This window comes from Haemaphysalis longicornis, unplaced genomic scaffold (genome assembly GCF_048455015.1).
Source record: "Haemaphysalis longicornis isolate Haplotype H1 unplaced genomic scaffold, Haemaphysalis longicornis Haplotype H1 scaffold_14, whole genome shotgun sequence".
NCBI classification, from domain to species: Eukaryota; Metazoa; Arthropoda; class Arachnida; order Ixodida; family Ixodidae; genus Haemaphysalis; species Haemaphysalis longicornis.
The window spans coordinates 59,198,238-59,217,049 of record NW_027526245.1 but is presented as its reverse complement, the minus strand read 5'-3'; the positions used below and the strand labels follow the sequence as shown (position 1 = coordinate 59,217,049).

The window sequence follows — 18,812 nt, the reverse complement described above, 5'->3', positions numbered from 1 at the left end:
CAGCGTCGCAACGCGCATCGAGAAAGCCCGAATCAATGCTAAAGTGTGAGGTGGATGCAAACCCCGAGGCACAGCATTTCTGGCGGAGAGAGGACAGAGCCCTTCCGCGACGGGAGGTGCACGTAAAAAGCCTCACCTTTGGAAAGGACAAATCATTTCGTTACGCGAGACACTACAGCGGACCTAAAGTCTAAATCGTTAAAGCCTCAAAAGGAATGCTTTTGTATTATGGTGGCGCTTCGTGTGTCAGATATTATCATCACATGTGCATTACATTCTGTGCAACACAAGGAGTTACCTGCGGGTGAATTGTAATGCCATCTGATAATGATGTGAGCTACTCTTGCTCCTGAAGAAAATAACCAAACAATACCATTATTGAGATGGTTGTCAACTATGAACCCAGGTGCCGCATGATCCTTTCATTGCGTTAAACCTGGACTCTTCCTGCAGTATTAGCATAATAGCGGTGATGGCCTTAAAAACAAACAATTGCATTGCCCATTGCAGTGACGTCACGAAATTCAGATATTTACGCATATATGGATCCCAAGTTCATGAGCATCTCAACGTAAGCACGTTGTCTAGTCCCATCTCAAGAAAGTATTACGGGTACCGCAACCCGCAAAGTACATGTTTTCCCGATCAATTTATTCCAATCGCCATCTAATTTATTCCGCGCTCCAGCCAGTTTAATCAAAGTGACATGTAATTCAATACAAACTCCGCGTAATTTAATCCCGGTAACACCGTATTTAATCCTAGTGCCAAACAACCTAATCCGGTCGCCAACCAAATAAATCCAGCTGTTAAAATGCTGTTCAGGGGTGTTTTGCGGGAAATAACGCCAAGCTTTGTTGACTTTTTTGGGTGTGATCGGGTAGACACGTAGTTTTTCTTGATCCATTATGTGCAAAATATCTTATGCGCACACCTTGACATTTACTAACACGCACAGACCAAGACAGCAGTCCTCGCGTTAAAATGCCTTCGGAAGTTGCTTTGATAAAAACACAATACTTAAATGCCTTTTGCATTCTGATTTTCAATCAATGAATGCTTTTCGGCCATACTAAGTATAATTTCTAAATTATGATATCGCCCTCTCTGGACAGAAAGAACTGGTGCTCGCGTCAGATGTATTGTCTGCTCGCGTAACTATACGATGGTAATGCTGCTGGCGTAAGAATACGTGAGCAGACGACATTTCTGGCAATCTCGCAGTCGATCAGAGCACGCTCTAACAGTCAAACAAGACCGCTCTCCATGTCTGCGCGTGTTACTAAATAATCATTGTGCTGTGCACATAATGGATCAAGAAAAACCATGCTTTCACAAAACCACGCGCAACTAAGTCCGCAAAGCTGCGCCCAATTTCCAGCAAAACACTCCAGAACAACGTTCTCACAGATGGGTTAATTTGGTTGGCGAACGGATTAAACTACATGGCGATTGCTATGAATTGAGAGGGGAAACCTGTTGTCACGCATGCCGAGCAATGCTGAAAATGCCGTTCAACTTTTCCCCCGAAGTTATTTACGTCTCGTTTATGCGTGCATTACTGCTTTGTTAGCCACTTTAGGGAACAGTTTACTATGCCTTGTTGGCTTTAGAACCTGCTCCCAAAGGCGTGCTGAGCACACAATATTATTTACCTGCTCAATGACGAACACGCCGTAGTCGATCTGCTGGTTTGCAAGCACCCGATGAAGGTTGTATATAAAAACTTTCAGATGGGACTCTCGATCACGATATGGAATGAGGATTGCCACGCGATGCCTCGACATGCAATCCTTGGGTGCGTAGTGCCCGCCGCTTCTCACGTAGGGAAACTCCGCTTCCACTTCTTCGAGTGAAGAAATATTCGTCTTTGTTGGAATCGCCCCAACTGCGTAAAATAAATGTAAAACCAGTCAAACATGTACTCCAATATAGCGTTCAGCTAGTTCCCTGATTGTGGGTAATTCAAACATTCCTCGGCCAACTCTGAAATTACCTTTCTTAGATCGCTAAGACAACTTAATGGTAATCGCAAAAATTTCTCCTCTTCCAAACACCTTTTCCTCGTCATTAATAACAGCATGAACACAAATTTTACTCAAAAGTTGTAAGCCACAATTAAAGATGGGATTTTTTTAAATGCTAGAATTCGAAACATATTTAGCCCTAATAAGATGTGGCAGAAAGTGCAAAAACAAACGGCGGAAACAAATTCGATATGACGGGAGAAAAACGAACCTGTTTCTAAGGATATCACGCTCTCAAAAAACAAAAGCAAAAAATGAGAAACGCACCATCCTCCCTGTTTTATGCAAAAATATCTCAAAAATGTGTCGTTATTGGTTCCTTGAAAATCTAGCAAAATATTTGATGGATTTTTCCACTGCTCGAATTTGTCTTAGACATCGGTAAATGATTTATGGTCTTCCAGAATTGTGTGCATATTTGGTGAAACGCCGTAGGTACATAACATTTTTTCAAAGATGCAACAAGAAACCACCTTCAGTGAGTATTATTCCGCGAAAGAAAACTATAACATGGTACATAAGATATTTGTAGTTCTCACACTCCACCAGGTTGCGGGTGCCCCTGCTTCCGACGCGTTTAATCTATTACTTTTACCGCGTGATAGAATTGGCGAGCTTAGTTAGAAAAACCGAGGGACGCTATGAGATAGAATTAGTACCTGCACATCAGTGGCTTAAGATGTGGCTTTTTCTATGACCAAAATATCTTCAGCGCGAGTTGAGCTCTAGTATGCTAGCTTGGGAAGCTAAATATTTCTCAATATAACCAATTGCAACTTCATACGCCTACTCTAAGCCGTACACACGCACGCTGTCATTTATTTCCGGGCACTCATTTTTAATAAACGACGGGAGGATGCAGGTGCTAGAAAAAAATGAAAATATGCTGTGTATTTATCGGGACGAATCAGAGGTTTTATGCGGAGTATATTCTTATCTGGCGGGCTTCCTTTGCTTGTCAGATTTGTTACGTATATATGGTTTTTAAATATTTACAACCGTGAGTTCCTGTATAGAGGTTGTTTTCCCCACTACTGAATGGCTCCAATATCTTCCGTGTTGGTCAATATAAACGTTCTTTCCTCCTGCTATTTATACCACTTGTTTGTATTCACCAAAATGTAATTGTCATTTTTGTTGGTTTTTTATGCCTTACGTGGAATTTATAGATAATGTATTTTCTTCACAGAATATTTTGAATCGCAGATTTGTGAATGCTTTTCTTATAATTTTCGAGTCATAATCGCCGTCATTAGCGTTTTACGAATCTCTTCTTCGTAGTTCCAAAAAGGGAACCGTATTTTATTCGTTAACAAGAAGTGGATTTGTATGTAAGTGGTTGTATATAGATTTAGAATTAACACAGTCGGCCGCCTCTAGACAATAATGTTTAACAAAAATACATCCCAAATAGCCGCTTCCCTAATTACGATGTATTTTTACAACATTCAGGCATAAACAACATAAAATCGCTCGTACACTTTGCATTACCTGAAAGAGTACAATTATTATGTTTTGAATAAAATGGAGCAATTGTGTAATTGCTTTTCCGAAGGAATACAAAAAATAATTTAGAGAGAAGAGAAAAAACATTACTACTCAAGAATTAAACGTATATTTTGATTAGGATTTGATAGAAATCTGTGAAGTAGCTCAACTTATCAGGTGATCGTCTTTCTTATACCTTGTAGGTTCTGGAGCACAGGTGTTAAGATCGAGAGTTAAGCCTCCGTTGTGACGCAAAGTTGTGAATTATGCTCTAAACAAGTGTCTCTGCTGTGTGATGGGTCCAGAAAATATCAATTCGTCGTCCCGGCATACACAATATTAGTGTAAGAAAACCGGTGTTGTTATTCGTAATTTACTTGAAAGGAAAAACCATTACCAGATAAAAGTTCCGTCCAGTGTGCAACGAAGCTGCTTCGAAAGTTGTACTCCTTTATGAAGAAATATTTTATGAGTCAACTGCCAGACTCGAAATTAGGTTTGCCGCACGAGTGTAACTATGAAGTGCACCAATAGACGCCACGACAAAGATAGTGTAGACAGGTATAAAAGTTGGTCGCTGTTATTCCTCGCCAACGAATATTATTAGAAAACATCTCTGCGTTGAATATTTCTAACTGTCCTTGCATCAAGAAACCCAGCGCCGCTTCATTCGGTCAGCGTTTTTTCATGGCAAATCTTGGTGGGTGTGCCAGGTGCCTAGCAGAAAAGCATTGCTTTTGATCGGAAAGCCCTTTTTGTCTATGCAAATACAGTTACATTTTGAACGCATTCACCTTTTTCGTCCATTTTGAAACTGTGATATCAAGCACTTCATATACCGAGGCTAGAGAATTTTCTAGGTCAAGTAGGAATATAGAGAGCACGCCAAAAACAAGCACATGTTGTTTTTCGCCTTTACAAATAATTTGCTGCTGTAGTGGGTGTTCAACCATAATTTACGTGAGCAGGAGCAGAACGCATTTGCTTGGGGGCAAATGGGTAGGCGATAATCACGCTTATAATTTTTTTATTATCTATGCCCTGTGTCGAGAAGTAGCGGTGGTGCAGTAGTAGAACAGACGATTGTTTTGTTGCTGTGGGAACATTAAAAGTTTGCTCACCATTCCCAGTCTGCGTGTCTCAGAGGCAGGGGTAACTTTACTACAAAATGTTCTCAGCTTGGGATTAAGCTGACACAAAGGCATAGGCGAGCACCCGCGGCCCAACAAGCGAGGCGTTATACCTCATATTCGTCTTGAGAGATCCGCTGGTATCTTATGGTCGATAATATACTATTACTAATATTTCTTGTGCCTGCTTCATGGTCTGGAACAATATGGGGATGAGACTGTAATGGAAACACTGTTGAAGACCCCCTAGCAAAGACGCAAAGACCACGAACGACGAATTTCGTGCGCCCCCACCAGAGCGGCATCGTGTCCCAAGAACGATCATGAATATTATGAGGCAGGCAAGTTGAGTGCTGTGCAGAGAGAGAGAAAGAAGTTTATTGAACCGATTTTACGACGTCTTCTCCCCGCGGTGTCGATAGGAGTGGTTCCCTATTCGTGAGACTCATATGCCTCTCTGGCCTCTTGTCCCCTGGCAACCAGCTTGATTTGGTCTTCCAGAAAGAGGCTGATCAGCAAGGTCTCCCATCGCTAGGTGAGGGAGGGGGTAGTGGGGAAATGGTTGAGGGGTGGAGGCGTGTTTTTGGTAAAATCACATTCTCCGATTATGTGGCGGAGCGTGCCGAGTTCTTTTTTACAAAAGGGGCAATTTCGGGTGTAACGTTCAGGAAACATCTTATTTTGAAGGAGAGGGTGTGGAAAGGTCGTAGCCTGTATCTGTCTGTATATTGATTGTTGGTCTCGGTTCAGTGACTTGTGTGGGTCAGGGAACCGCTTTCTTTGTTGTTTATAGTAGTGCGTTATATCTTTATAGCTGGTGATGGCGTGTGCTCTGACTCCTTGGTGCGGTATTCCATTTCTCGAGCGAATTGGTGGGCTAGTTTATTGCCCTCCAACACGGAGTGTGCCGGCGTCCATAGAAGCTCCACCTTTCCATTGGTGGGAGTGCGGCATTTCTTCAGTACCTTAAGTGCTTCGAGAGACACCCAACCTGCTCTGTAGCTGGCGTATGCCTTTTGAGAATCCGTGATTATTTTCTTTACTTGTGGTTGCGTTAGTGCAAGCGCAATTGCGGTTTCTTCGGCCACATCTGGATGGGACGTCCTGATGGAGGCGCAGGTGACGAGTTCACTCCGTATTGTTATCGCCAGGGTGGCCCTTGTGGTGCCCTTAGGTATTGTTGCGTCGGTGTATAGCGTTCTGTAATCTTCTTCTTGGTCTATTTCCTTTACGATGGTCTTCGTACGCGCTGCTCGGCGGCCATCATTGCGTCCTGGTTTCATGTTCCGGGGTAAAGGTTTACTCTCTATTCTGTTGGCCCATTCTTCGGGTAGGCGGTATTTCTCTTTACTCTCTGCTTCTTGCCATCCTACCTTGGCGACGACTCGTCGACCTGTCGGTGTCTGACTGAGTCGGACTCTCCACCTTCGGCCACAAGAAATGTGAACGAGCTGAACGAAAGAAATGAGCCGATCGAAATACTGCTCGGGGAGCTCACTGAACAACTAAATGAGCTTAACTGAAAGCCTTCTTTTAACAATGTGGACACACAGGATGGCGTTTTAGATGAGCAACTAGACAAGCTCGTAGACGCAGAGCACTACGTGGTATTAATCCGCGCATAATCATCCACGCAAAACGCTATCATGCATCCGCGTGCGCTTCAAAGACGAGTAGTACAATACACGCTGTAATCCAACCGTACGTACAATATCAAGCTTGAATGCAAAACTGCATATCCAGCTTTTCAATGGAGAGTTTATTCAGTGCCAGCTTTTAAATGCAGAGCATTTCAGTAACTCACGATGTCACCCGCGTTGACGTCCATAGTCCGCACCATCGTTGTTCCTACTATATAGAAAAAAATACTATCCGGCGCCAGGTTTCGATCCCTCGACCCTGAGGGCGGAACGCAATGTACATGGTGCTCTACCCACGGCGCCACAAAGCCGACACAGAATGGGACGCTACGTACGCGCCTTATATCGTCGACTCATTCAAATTACTGCTGACGAGCGCTCTCTCGTCAGCAGTTGCCACAAGTGCAACAACATTAACGTAACGCAAACTACTTAACCCTGTGCGCCCCCGGAAATGCTCTGCATTTGATCGTGCCCCTCGCGAGGGGGATGTTTCACTGCGTCTTCCTACTGGTCAGTACACTCGTCGCCATCTGTCGGATGTTGTGCGAACCCTTTGCGGCTGATGGCGCGCGATTTGAAACGACATTTTTTAGGGTCGAGCGTAACACGTGGAACGTTGGGCGTAGAATTAGCCTATGACAAAGCGTAAGCGGGCAGGAAAGAAACGAAAAAAAGCTCGCATTCTTTCGATAAGAAGTTTCATGCAGAGTCTGAACGTCTAATACATTTTGTCTCTACTGAAGCCAGGCATGACTTGCGAGGCACTACTAACGTAAATTGCCCTGCTATTTTTGTTTTTTGGCGTCAATTTTTCTACGTCGCGGATCTGATGCTGACTGCAGCTCACGCAAAATGTTCCGTAGCAAGAAGAATTCCTTCGTAACACTATATGAGCTCGGAATATGCGAAGGCAAACAACTTTCAGAAGTTTCGGAAATGCTAGCCCCGATGAAACGGTTCATGCATGCCAAGTTGGCATGCATGAACCATTCCATCGGGGCTAGCAAAAAATTACGGACCAGGAAAATGGCAATTTTAGATTTTGTTGCAAACCAGCTCGAGTAAACCATTAACAGAAACGAATCCTTAAGAGTCGATACGAAATTGATGACCTGCGCAGTTTTGCACAGCGAAGATGTTTAAGATTGGGCTTGGTGCTGTGGAGTTACCAAAAAGTACACAATCCACTGCGTCGCCTGAAAAAGGTGCACCACCGCAGATAGTGTGTATTATAACACTGAAGCTGGCTTTGCACCTGCTCGAGCATGGCCACAAGGCTCCTATGCATATGTGCATCCCTTCCTATTTTAAAGGGGATAGCCTTTCTTGGGCTACTAAAACAAAAAAACAAAATGGAGCGGCTTGCCGTAGTGGTGCAAGGCTTGAGATAGTGGAGTGGGGTGTCGGCCTAGCTTTTTCCCACTCGTATCCACTGTCATAAGAAAGGGACCCACAGGAACGGTCTCAAAAATCTGAATAAACTTCGCCTAACAGCTCATCACTTAGCTTACACTAGCCAGAATAACGCAAAACATAACAAACCTGAGCAAAGCCGACAGCAGCTATAGGTCCACTTCCAGTTCCACTGTTTCTCCAGCTTTGCACCACTAGTGCAAGCGACGCCAACCTTTTAAAGCGAAGGATTTCTTATTTAAACCGACGGCTTCCCATCAAAGAATATTTCCCAATAGACCGGTTCGTTAAATGAAGGCTCGATAAGATATCTGAACACACTACGCGTGTAAGAAACCGGGTTTTTTTTGCGGCAAAACAGTTTCTTGAATATTGCGAAAATGAACGCTTCTTGTTAAGACAATAGACGCATCGATCATGAAGAAGGCCCGTGTGTTGGAGATTACGGCCCTTGTTATAAAGATCCCAGTTCATCCAAATTATTCCGCAGCCCTCCACTGCGGCGCGCGTCGTCGCGTGGGTGCGGTAACTCCCAGAATCAATCAAATTATACGATCATGAAGAAGGAGCACAGAAGTATAGCCTTATCTTGTAAACCACGTGTTGGTGAGCATTTTAATCATGTCGTAGAGACGTTTACTTATCGCGTAAAAAATTGTCACATGGGGTGTTCTTAGTTGATGATTCGGGTCGTCGAAGGTGTGACGACCATTTGGAAGCACTTTGAGCAAAGGTTTTGATTCACTTTTGACGCCCTTCTGACGTAAGTAAGCTTTCTGGATTTCGTTAACCTTTGAAAAAGGGATGGTAAAGCTTTTATTTTTGAAAGGGCAGCTCACCGACAGTCAATTAGAGCCGTTAAATAGCTGAAGCAGCGCTTTGGAGAGAAAATTTCTGCCATCAAGCAACACACCCGCAAAATCCTCGGCTTACGAAAGGTTACCTCAAGGGACTACTTTAATGGCAGGCATAATTTCTCGCTCTGATAGACATCGTTCCACTTACGAACACTTCCACTTACGAACAAATTGAAGGTCGATAGCCCAATGAAGTTCCAGCCTTTAATCGCCCAGCATTTATTCACGATGTTCGAAAGCGCAATGAAGTTCCGACTTTTAAATGTCCAGCAATTATTCACGATCCGGCTTTTAAAGGGGCATTTTCAAGTACCGAGTATTTTACAACTGCTTCAAGTCACCATCCCATAGCAATTCATCACTAAAAGACCGAAGGAAATCGGGACCTCGGGAAATCGGGAAATCGGGAAATCGGGACCGAAGGAAATCAGTGGATAAGGCATTGCACTGCTGAGCACGAGGTCGCGGGTTGGACTCCCTGCAGGACGGCCGCTTTTCTGATGGAGGCGAAAAGCGAAACAGCCTGTGTGTACGAGATTTCGGCGCATGGTAAGGGTCCCCAGGTGGTCAAAATTAACCCGGAGCCCTCTACTACAGCACGCCTAGCCGCTTGTGTTGCGTCAGCGCGTTAAACCCTGCAATTAATCAATCACAAAATCGGGTACCTGCCTATTTTTCCGTAGGTGAAAGTTAAAGACGTCATTAGGGTCTTACTGAGAAAACGCAAGAACTGCACCATGGTTATGGAACTACTGCCTGAAGCTTTCGAGGAAAAAAATTATCAAAATTTTCAATTATGAATGAGCGCATGCTTTTAAGACTTTATAAACAACCACCAGCGTCCACTTAAAAGGCCTTTTCTATCTCTATGAAAGTGTACAAATTTATGTTCGATAGCTTAGCAATCTTGGTGTACACGTTTTATCTGAAGTAGTGTTGAAGACTGCGCTTTTGAAAGTTTGCAACATTGTCTCATTGTCAAGCTTGCCAAACATTGTTAACGGAGACGTGATCGCGAGGACCAGACGGGCAAATGGTCTGATAAAGTTTCAAGATTACGTTTATTTCCAACTGATCATGCAAAGCCCGCAGTGTAAATCCGGTAATTTCTTGGTTGCGCTTTGTGCCCAAAATAAGAGGATAATTGTTTTGTGCGCTCAATAAACTCAACTTTAGACTCGGGCCACGGCAATTGGGGCGCTTGAAAGCGCGCAACCCTCGTAGCGTTTAGTTACACCGGCAACCGTCTTATAAAAGTGGCCGCTGCCTTCCCATCCCCATTCGCTCTCCAGTCTGCGAGGTCTTCCGGCGCCACCCACTGTTCTCGCGAGCCTTCATGTCATATCCTCGCTGCCATGCTGCCTGTTTTTACGTCGCTGCTCCTCCAAAGCTCCTCCTGGGTCACTTGTTGCGTTCACTGTCTTGGGTGCCGACGACGCGTGGCTTTGCATCTGTGCTGGAGGCCATGTGATTGTGTGTTAATCGACATGCTTTGTTAGGTGTGTCTGGCGTATGTTTTTGTGGTCTACAGTGATAAATGAATCCCCTAAGCTCCGGCCGAAGGTGTCTGATTTGGGAGCAGAAAGTTCTTGTTATAAAGCAAGTTGGAAAAGGCGGCCTAAAGAAGACTGCCATCGCGATGGAATTCGCCATACCGCTTCCTACCTCGTAAACTGCATGGAAAAATAAGAAACCTGTACTTGACGTCTTTGAAAAAAACTCCTCGGCGAAGAGAATGAGGACTCGCTATTCAAAATACCCCGAAGTTGAAGGTTCACTTCTAAATTGAGTGAAGAAATGCCAGGAGTGCAACTTTCCCGAGCGTGGACTCGAAACAAAGTGCAAAAGGCGGGGCTTTTGCCCTTCAAAGGGGTCATAAGAAGTTCAAGTGCAGCAAAGGTTGGCCTGAGTGGTTCAGGAGACGACACGGCGTAATCTCGATGTTCATCGTTGGCGAAAGTGCAGCCTTGAACCGTGACACTCTACACGCATGCCGCCAACATCGGCTCCAAGCTCTACTTGAAAAGCCCGGGGGTTAACGCATCTACAACGAAGATGAGGCTGCATTTTTCTACAAGATACTAACGAATCGACCCTCCACTACCGCTGGCGGCTGCTCATCCGGAAGAAAACAGAGCAAAGAGCGTGTTACGCCGCTGTTTAATGCCAATGCAACAGGCGATGACAAGCTTTCCCTTACCCGCCGCGGTGGCTAAGTGGCTAAGGCGTTGTGCTGCTGAGCACGAGGTCGCGGGTTCGATTCCCGGCCGCTGCGGCCGCCTTTCTGATGGAGGCGAAAAGCAAAAACGCCCGTGTGTACGTGATTTCAGCGCACGATAAAGATCCCCAGGTGGTCAAAATTATTCCGGAGCCCTCCACTACGGCGCGCCTCATCGCCTGCGTTGCGTCGGCGCGTTAAACCCTACAATCAACAACAATCAATCTTCCCTTCTTGATACAAGGGAATGCGGGGAAACCGCGGTGCTTCTGAATTGCGACTATTCCCAACGACTCCAAATACAGAAGTAAGCCGCGAGCATGAATAACTGCTGCTATTTTTGAAGACTGCGCGCGTCTTACCGATACACGGTTCGACGCAAACAGTCGTTTGGTGCTTTTCATAACTGCCAATTTTACAAGCCACGGTAAGATCGACAACCTCAAGGCGATCGCTTTGGAATTTTTGGATGCACACACAACCGTAGTACTGCCGCCAATGGATAAGGGCACCATTAAAATCATCTGGAAGCTGTGCCGCAAGGCTCTTTTGCAGCGCAGGCTCACAGCGTGTAACGCCAGCAGGAGATACGACATTTATTTGATCCGCGGGATCCATTTTCTGAACTTTTTATGGGAACAATTAGCATCTTGGAAGTGCGCCAACTGCTTTCCGCACTCCAGCTTTCTCCGCACAGTTGTCACTGTCACTGACGATTACCAGCATAAAGATGACCGGAGTTGCAACAGTCTGTAGAAGGCTGTTCATAAAATATCTGGCCAAAATGTAGAACGTGACTTCTAGAAGTTTGCTTTGGCTGACGTTGCGGCTCGCGTGGTAGCCTCAGCCATGGAAACGCAGATACTTCGCACTAGTTTTTGCCCTGACGAGGAAGAAGAGCCGGCGTACGAAAAGCCACGTGAAGTGCCAGCTATAAGGCTCCTGCGCTGCCCAGTGGGTGCTGCTAAACCGACTTCCGGGCAGTACTTCCGGGTGGTACAAAGCGGCAATGGCCCCGTAATCCCGTGTGGACAGGAGCAAAATGAGCTCGATACTACCGATTGTTTCGACATGGTCTCCAACCCATCCCCGACGCGTCCGATCTCTTCCGGCAATCAACTTGGCTTAAGAGAAAAAAGCTTTGGAGCGTTAATTACGTTTACAGCTCCGCAAAAGTGCTGAGACAGTGACGGCGCTGTGCCACTTGCAGGCTCACCGATCGATGGTAGCATGAAGCCAAATTTGAAGTGAAATCTTCTTGTTTAAACTAATTCACTTAGTGGCAAAGATGTTTCAGCAGCACCCTATAAAAAATGAAGCAACGCAATTGGCAATTATCGTGCGTGAAATTTTGCGATTCCGGCGGACTGCAGGCTCGTATGCAGCGGTGCCTCGCGCTTTTGCGTACGTGCATACGCACTACGCACTACGCGTGTACTTTCATTAAACAATGCTGGTTTTCATCGCCGTTACGACTACATAGTGCAGCGCTAGCTTGCCGTTGCATTACGTGGCTCAGTGACAAAATGCAGCGAGCGTCAGAAGCGTGAAATCTGTTTTGTGATTCCGAAACTAGTGGCTGTATACGAAGTAGTCGGGAAAACTGAGTGGCCGTCCCGTTTCCTCAATTGTTTGCCCGCACTTTATTTATTTACGTCTTTGCAATATATATTCCAGTTCGCATTTAACAGGCTAGAATAAGGGTCGCCGACCTATTCAGGTGTAGTGCTGAGTTGCATGGTTGTCGACATGGCGGAGGGCTGGACGGCAAATCAGATTAGACGGGGAGGGGGGCTCTGAAAGTAAAGAGAAAAGAATTCAGCGGATTGCCAATAATATTTGACGGCAAAGTGTGAATATGAGGAACAATGCAGCTGGAAGCGATCAATTTGCGGTTGTTGCCTCCCTGTCAAACACTATTTAAGGTCAAAACTGGCGTGTCGCTGTTCAGATTTTTAGTGACGTGGGGAGAGGTGGGGGCTCTGTCGACGTGTTGGCGGCCGCATAATACAGCCCCGCGGGACCATATATTCGTCCCGCGGTATGTAGGCTGCCGACCCCAGCTGTAGGTATAACCAACAGAGTCAGTGACGATCGTATGTAAATATTTGGGCCGCGCATCGTGTATGTGGCTGTGTTATGTTCTGTAAATATAGTATTAAACATCTCTGCAATATCGGACTTGCGATTTAATTGCGCATAATTTGTTTATTTGACGCTATTTCCTCCCCTACTCGGTAGTGTACATGCACACTGCCGTTTGTAAATCGTATGGCGTGAAAAGTTAAGCAAGAATCATTTAGTTTGTGAAAACACAAAAAAAAATTCCACTCGTTTTTAAGGGGGTGCCAGGCCAGCAATGTCAGCAGAGTCGGCTGCACTTCTCGCGTCGTCTTGCGTATGCGAGCATTCTGTGTTTATGGTATACTTGCGAACTGTTTTGTTAACGGTACGCAAAAAAGAAAGAACGACAAGGATCTTCAGCAAGTTAGACCACCAGACTTAGAGATACTGTCCCACGTCGATAACATCGTGACAGCTCGCTCAAAAGAAAGCCGGTAAATCGGCTAGTTGCAGCGGATATTGTTTTGTTTAGCCTCCGCAACTACTTTAAGGGCATTTCATTCAGTATGCAGTCACTTAAACGCACCACAATGTGATTAAATTAGGTACAAATACCTGTCGCTCTGGCTTGTGTTTGAAAACACAAGGAGGGCGGTGAGGGTCGTCTGCTTTTGTACTAACCAGAGGCGTCTGGGGCGCTGCATGTCGCAAAACATCCGGCAAAGGAGCCCTATGGTGCAGACGAGGAAGACCTACCACAGCTTTAAAATAAAGTTAAATGCATGGGCGGCGACCACAGCCTCATGCAATGCTTGTAAATATAGAAGCCGTGGTTACTCCCGCCTAGCGCAAACTTGAAACAGCCAAAGCTCACTGCCTTTTTTGCACCGGAGTAAAGGTTTGGTTCACTGAATGCATTGTGTTTTGATTCTTCGAAGTTGTGGGTCAATCAAAGCTGAAGTGCCTTAGCTTTTTTTAGTGGTCGTATATATCAAAATACCGCTTATGACAAAATCTTTCACCGTCCGGGTGACTTGGTTATAACGAGGGATGACTGCATTAGTATATAAGTAAAACAATTAATAAAGTGAAACAAGTGTACGTTAATACTACACAGTAGTGCACCCAACACTGTAGTCAGAGGTGTTATAAGGGTTTTTAACCAGCAAACAATTTCTACATGTGTGCGGTCCAAAATTGATCAACATAGGTACGACATTTTTTTCCTACCTAGCTGCTGTATTGGCAGCAACGTGATTGCTTGTAAATGTTCGTTTTAAGAATTCCGATCCTATACAGTCAGAAATTGTGCCCTACATTTATGAGTAACAAATCCCATTCCGTTCTCTGCCCACCAGGCAACAATAAAATGAATTCTCCAATTGGGATATTTCGAAAACTAGGAGGTCACTATAAAGAAAGCATAAGGTAACTGCTCTGCCCATGAATGGAAGACCACTTTTGCCAGCCCTACACTTCAGGTATTTTAGAGACTCTCTTTTATTAGACGACTCCAAACAACAATATCAAACTTCCGCGAATTGGGATCTGTATTTGCATTCGACAATATATCTTCACTATTACTAGCTACGAAAATTATAAGAGAACGCCACTGTAAAGTGTCAAGTTTGTTTTTTATCATTTTCACTTTTTTCCATGTTCCTAGTGTGCGTAGAAAAAACTCATTTTTTCAACATGCGGTTTCCTGTACAAAGTGGTGTTTGGTGTCGAACGTCACCATACGTTAGTAAAATACCACTGCTCAGTAATTTCTCCTGCACAAAAGGGAACGCCACAAAAGTGAGAAATGAAGGTTTACCAAGATTTGGGGGTACAAGCGGGCAGAGGTTTCCTCCAGATGCTTTTGAACGAATGCCATCGCTAATAACGTCCTTTGGAACATCTTTTACTCCATCTTTTTTGACGGCCGCTAAAGTACTTGGTTTGGTTGTTTTGTGATGCGTGGAAGTTTTCATAATCGTAAAAAATTTATTCGATGTGATGCGCTGAAAGAAACACAAAAAATAGCTGTCATTCCAATCTGTGAAGATGGATTGCCCACCGAGCTGTTCGTGGTTTAGTACCCTATTTCAGTTTGCTATTGGTATAACCTATACCTTTTTTGCATATACTACATATATCGAATATTATTTATGATGAACAGTATGGTATCACCAATAACTTTTACATATCACTGTATACCTGTCCTTATTATGCTGCTTAATAAATAAAAGAAGTTTTTTTTCGAAATGAGCCAGATGCAGCCACCGAAAGTAACACTAATAAAAAGGCAGCAACTAGAAGAACTAGGCAACTTTTCTCTAAAATACTTGTTGCAAGAAAATAGTTGAGATAACGGCCAGAAGACGTGTACGGAGATCGTAGGTCACATCGAAAATATTCCAGATACTGCTGTCTCACGGATCAAATGAGACAAATCATTTTGCCCAAGAAAAGTTAGCTCTTGGCATAACACTTCCAACTGTTTCGTGGGTGTCTTCGGAAGTTTTTTTACCGCTTTTCAGAGCTGGCTTATTATAATTGAGACATTCATTAGCAGATCGGCGAAATATGTGTCCCCGGATGCCAGCGAGGAAGTCAACAGAAGACAAAGTGAACGAAATGAAACTGAGACCGAAATGAAATGAAGCGATGCTTTCATTTTGTCTCACCCATCCCCAAGAAATACCTCTGATTAAACTAATTTTTTGCTCGCATATTTGTTATGGTACTACTTAACTAAATAGCTGCCGCTTACGAACCCAGGAAAATCTCCACTCCTCTGAGAGTACGAACGACTTCGTCGAGCTGGAGATATGAGCAGCCTTCTTGTGAAGCGTTTTGGAAATCCATGGCAAAGCAACGAAACGTTTTCTTACTTTGTGTGTGCCCTGAGGCCTGAGCAGGAAAATTATCCTAGGGGAGAATTCAAAAAGATCTGCATATCTTATCAAGAGGACTGACCTGCTCTCCTTGCATATTTCTACTTTTCTTGAAGCCCTGTTGCATACCTTTAATGCCTTTTTTCACCAAAAGTCCATCGAACCAGGCTTAAATTTCAATTTCAAAATAATTTTTTCATGAGAATGTCGCATTTACTTGAGTCTTTCAATTCAATGTTAGCAAATCAAACTTTGTAACCCCAATATTCCTCAAAGTTTTGTCATAATTTTTAAATACTTGTGGCCATAAACTTCGCCCAGCTGACGTATAAAATATATTGCCGTGAACCATGCATCAGGTTTGTTTATTTATGTTGTGCTTTTGCCGCCCTTTCTTTCTGTGCCGCATGTTATCTCTTCTGATATGGAGAGCGTTCCGAACTTACGTGAACAGTCTCGAATAATCTTCGTTGATCTACAGTGGTCTGGATACAAATGGACTATTTGAAAAACCCTCGCGCCGAGTGATAAATTCCCGGAGAGAAGATGCACGACATTCGAGTCATCGACGCTCGCCTTCGCATTTAACTTTGTCGATTGCTGCTCCGCCACATGCGTATTGTTTACGTTGATAGGGGAGCACAAGTTCGCTCTAATAAACTTCTTTTCCTCGAAGACAACTGCGTAGTCTCTGGCTTCGTGACAACCTCTTATAATAGCTTTCACAGCGTTCTATTTAGGTCGGGTAACAAACTTTCGCTTGTGGTTCACTTTCGCTTTAGGTGGATCAGGCTCATTTTGATAAAAAAACGCCTCATATACAACCAGGCTGATGACCACGTCTCTCCTCTTTATTTCCTCCTTTTGATCTCCTCTTTATTTGTCGACAATACTGATCCTTGTTTGATGATCAGTGCTACGTTTACTGTTTACCAGTTCATCACATTGCGGCTTAGTGGCGTGAGTGTGAGATAAGGTACAATTCATCTTCATAGGGTGCCTTGCACTCGTACTCCTGGGGAGTAGGAATCTCGCCTGAGCGATTTTTTCTGATAATATTACAAAGAAAATTCTCGCCCAGGTAACATTTCAGAATGAAAATGCCCCACCGCAATAAAGGGCACCAAAGAAGGCCTTTCGCTTCGACTCGGCCGATCTAGTTACATGAAATAACTTTCTTGTCGTTCATTTTAAACAAGAGAACAAAAAATGATATTGGGATTTATACATACCGAAAGATCTATTTCGTTTAGTTTTCCAACGTTGAATAACCAGCACGCAATTACGAAGGCGATGACTAGCGAAATAGCGAACTTGACAATCCGGCAACGAACAGTAGTCACGGCAATGGGAGGTGCAATGCAATGACTCTCAGATTCTTGAGAGTTTGAGTGAGTGATTAGGGCCATCGTGTCTTGTGGGTCCTTTTCATTTCCCCTGCAATAGTATGCGACAAAGTTGGTAAATATTCATACTTACAAGTAAAACACCGGCTTTCGTATTGCTGCCATTTGCAGATTATGACTATAATACGCATTCACACAGGCGTTATTTTTTTGCCGCAGCGTTTGTAGACATATTTAGAGACAGCATTTAAGAAGCACTAAGCAGTTTTGTCGATAAACGGAATAACGAAAACGGGGTACCAACTCGTGCCGCGAGGATGTTTCTGCGACCTACTTTTCAGTCCGATTTTATTAGCCAGCTTAGTCTAAGTTGAAAAGTTCAGCTGAAATCAGGCAGCCTACATATTTTTTTTAAATTTCATTATACATGGATTCCGCTCATGCAGAACCCTACTTTGTTGTGTGCGTTTTTTTTTCACATCACAGAGAGGAACTTAACGTATAGTCAGTACTCTTCCCCTTTATATTCAAAGAAGATCGCCTTAGGCAAATTCTTTTTGATAGGCCTAGAAGCGCTTAGGTTGTCAAACTTCCTTTAGCGCCGCCAGGACAGGCTCGTAGCCCGCGGAGCAACGCAAAACTCTAATTTATGGCGTTGCAAATACAAAAAAAGCTCATAATAAAACAACAATACGAAGAAACCAGCACGATCAAATCATCTTGCAAAACCACTTAGGAGATTTGAGGAAGGAAAATAAAAAAAAATATGGCAAAACGAATTTTGTTGCAGTTCTCTTATTTCAAAACCCGCCTAGTCAGACCTACACTCTAGCACAGTGTTCCTATCTTCCTCGCCCAAAAATTATAGGCGACAACCCCCCAAGTGTTTCAACAGGTGGCTCAGCAAAACGGTATTCCAATGTTTTCGTTATAGGCGCCCCCTCCCCCCTCTACCCCGTTCCCAATGCGCGCTTGCTTTTTAAACTAGAGTTTTTTTATTTACAGTGCCTGTCTCTGTCAAGAACGGTCGCTGTACACGCTTGCCGTACAAAATCGCCTACGCAGGCCCTATTTCTTTCACAAGACTGTTATTACGAATTTCGCAAATCTTGATCTGAAGGATTCTCGTTTTATGCCGTTTTTGATGCCGCGGCCAGCATTAGAAGGTTGATTACCGGACGACTTTTTATGACACGTCTCAGATCCTCGAAATGTAACCCAAATATTCTGGCAATTATTCGGTCACCCCGTTTCGTGGAGCTGGGCCCTGCATTGTCCATCCGCTCAATATACACCTATGTGCGGATAAACACACCACTAAGTAAGAAAGAAATGGGTTGGCAGTGCGTTATTTATGAAACAGCGGGCAGCAAAGTAAAGCTTTTGTGATCGAAACCCACTCGCCAAACAATCCTATTCTACTGTATGTATTCCTGTGGCTTCAAACATTTTAAAGTGCAATATCGTGCTTTAAAAATTGCATGTCACTTCCCTTGTATCATCTACGCGTCACTCAAGGCATCACTTCCGTCGAACACGAATAGATACATATATAAGTGTACGGGGTCATAAATACTTGAGATGTAATTGTCACATATAGTCTCATAAGTTTAAAGCGTATATGAAAGAAACACCAAATGCTATGCGGCACTGCCAGATTTACACCATAGTCATTCTGAGCGTATATGCGGCGTTCTTGTCAGTTTAGTAAACAACAGTATAAAGTTAACAATCAACGCGCTGC

The 18,812-nt window shown here is 44.0% G+C and overlaps 1 protein-coding gene and 1 long non-coding RNA gene across 3 annotated transcripts in view; one reads left to right on the top strand and one right to left on the bottom strand.

The window, feature by feature from the left end:
* LOC144165297 (beta-1,4-N-acetylgalactosaminyltransferase bre-4-like) overlaps nucleotides 1–18,812 on the bottom strand; it is a 72,238-nt gene that overhangs the window by 34,919 nt on the left and 18,507 nt on the right. The window contains exons 2-4 of the mRNA XM_077695415.1: nucleotides 16,955–17,159; nucleotides 14,660–14,846; nucleotides 1,656–1,888 (exon numbers count right to left, since the gene is read on the bottom strand). Coding sequence (XP_077551541.1) covers nucleotides 1,656–1,888; nucleotides 14,660–14,846; nucleotides 16,955–17,159 — 625 coding nt within the window. The remainder of the gene's footprint in view (nucleotides 1–1,655; nucleotides 1,889–14,659; nucleotides 14,847–16,954; nucleotides 17,160–18,812) is intronic.
* LOC144165298 (uncharacterized) overlaps nucleotides 1–18,812 on the top strand; it is a 54,391-nt gene that overhangs the window by 31,246 nt on the left and 4,333 nt on the right. Inside the window, exons 1-2 of one of the 2 annotated variants that reach the window (XR_013321450.1) lie at nucleotides 1,729–1,798; nucleotides 14,199–14,321. This is a non-coding gene — a long non-coding RNA (uncharacterized LOC144165298). Of the gene's footprint in view, nucleotides 1–1,728; nucleotides 1,799–14,198; nucleotides 14,322–18,812 lie in introns of those variants that run through there. The other variant, XR_013321451.1, reaches the window with a different exon arrangement.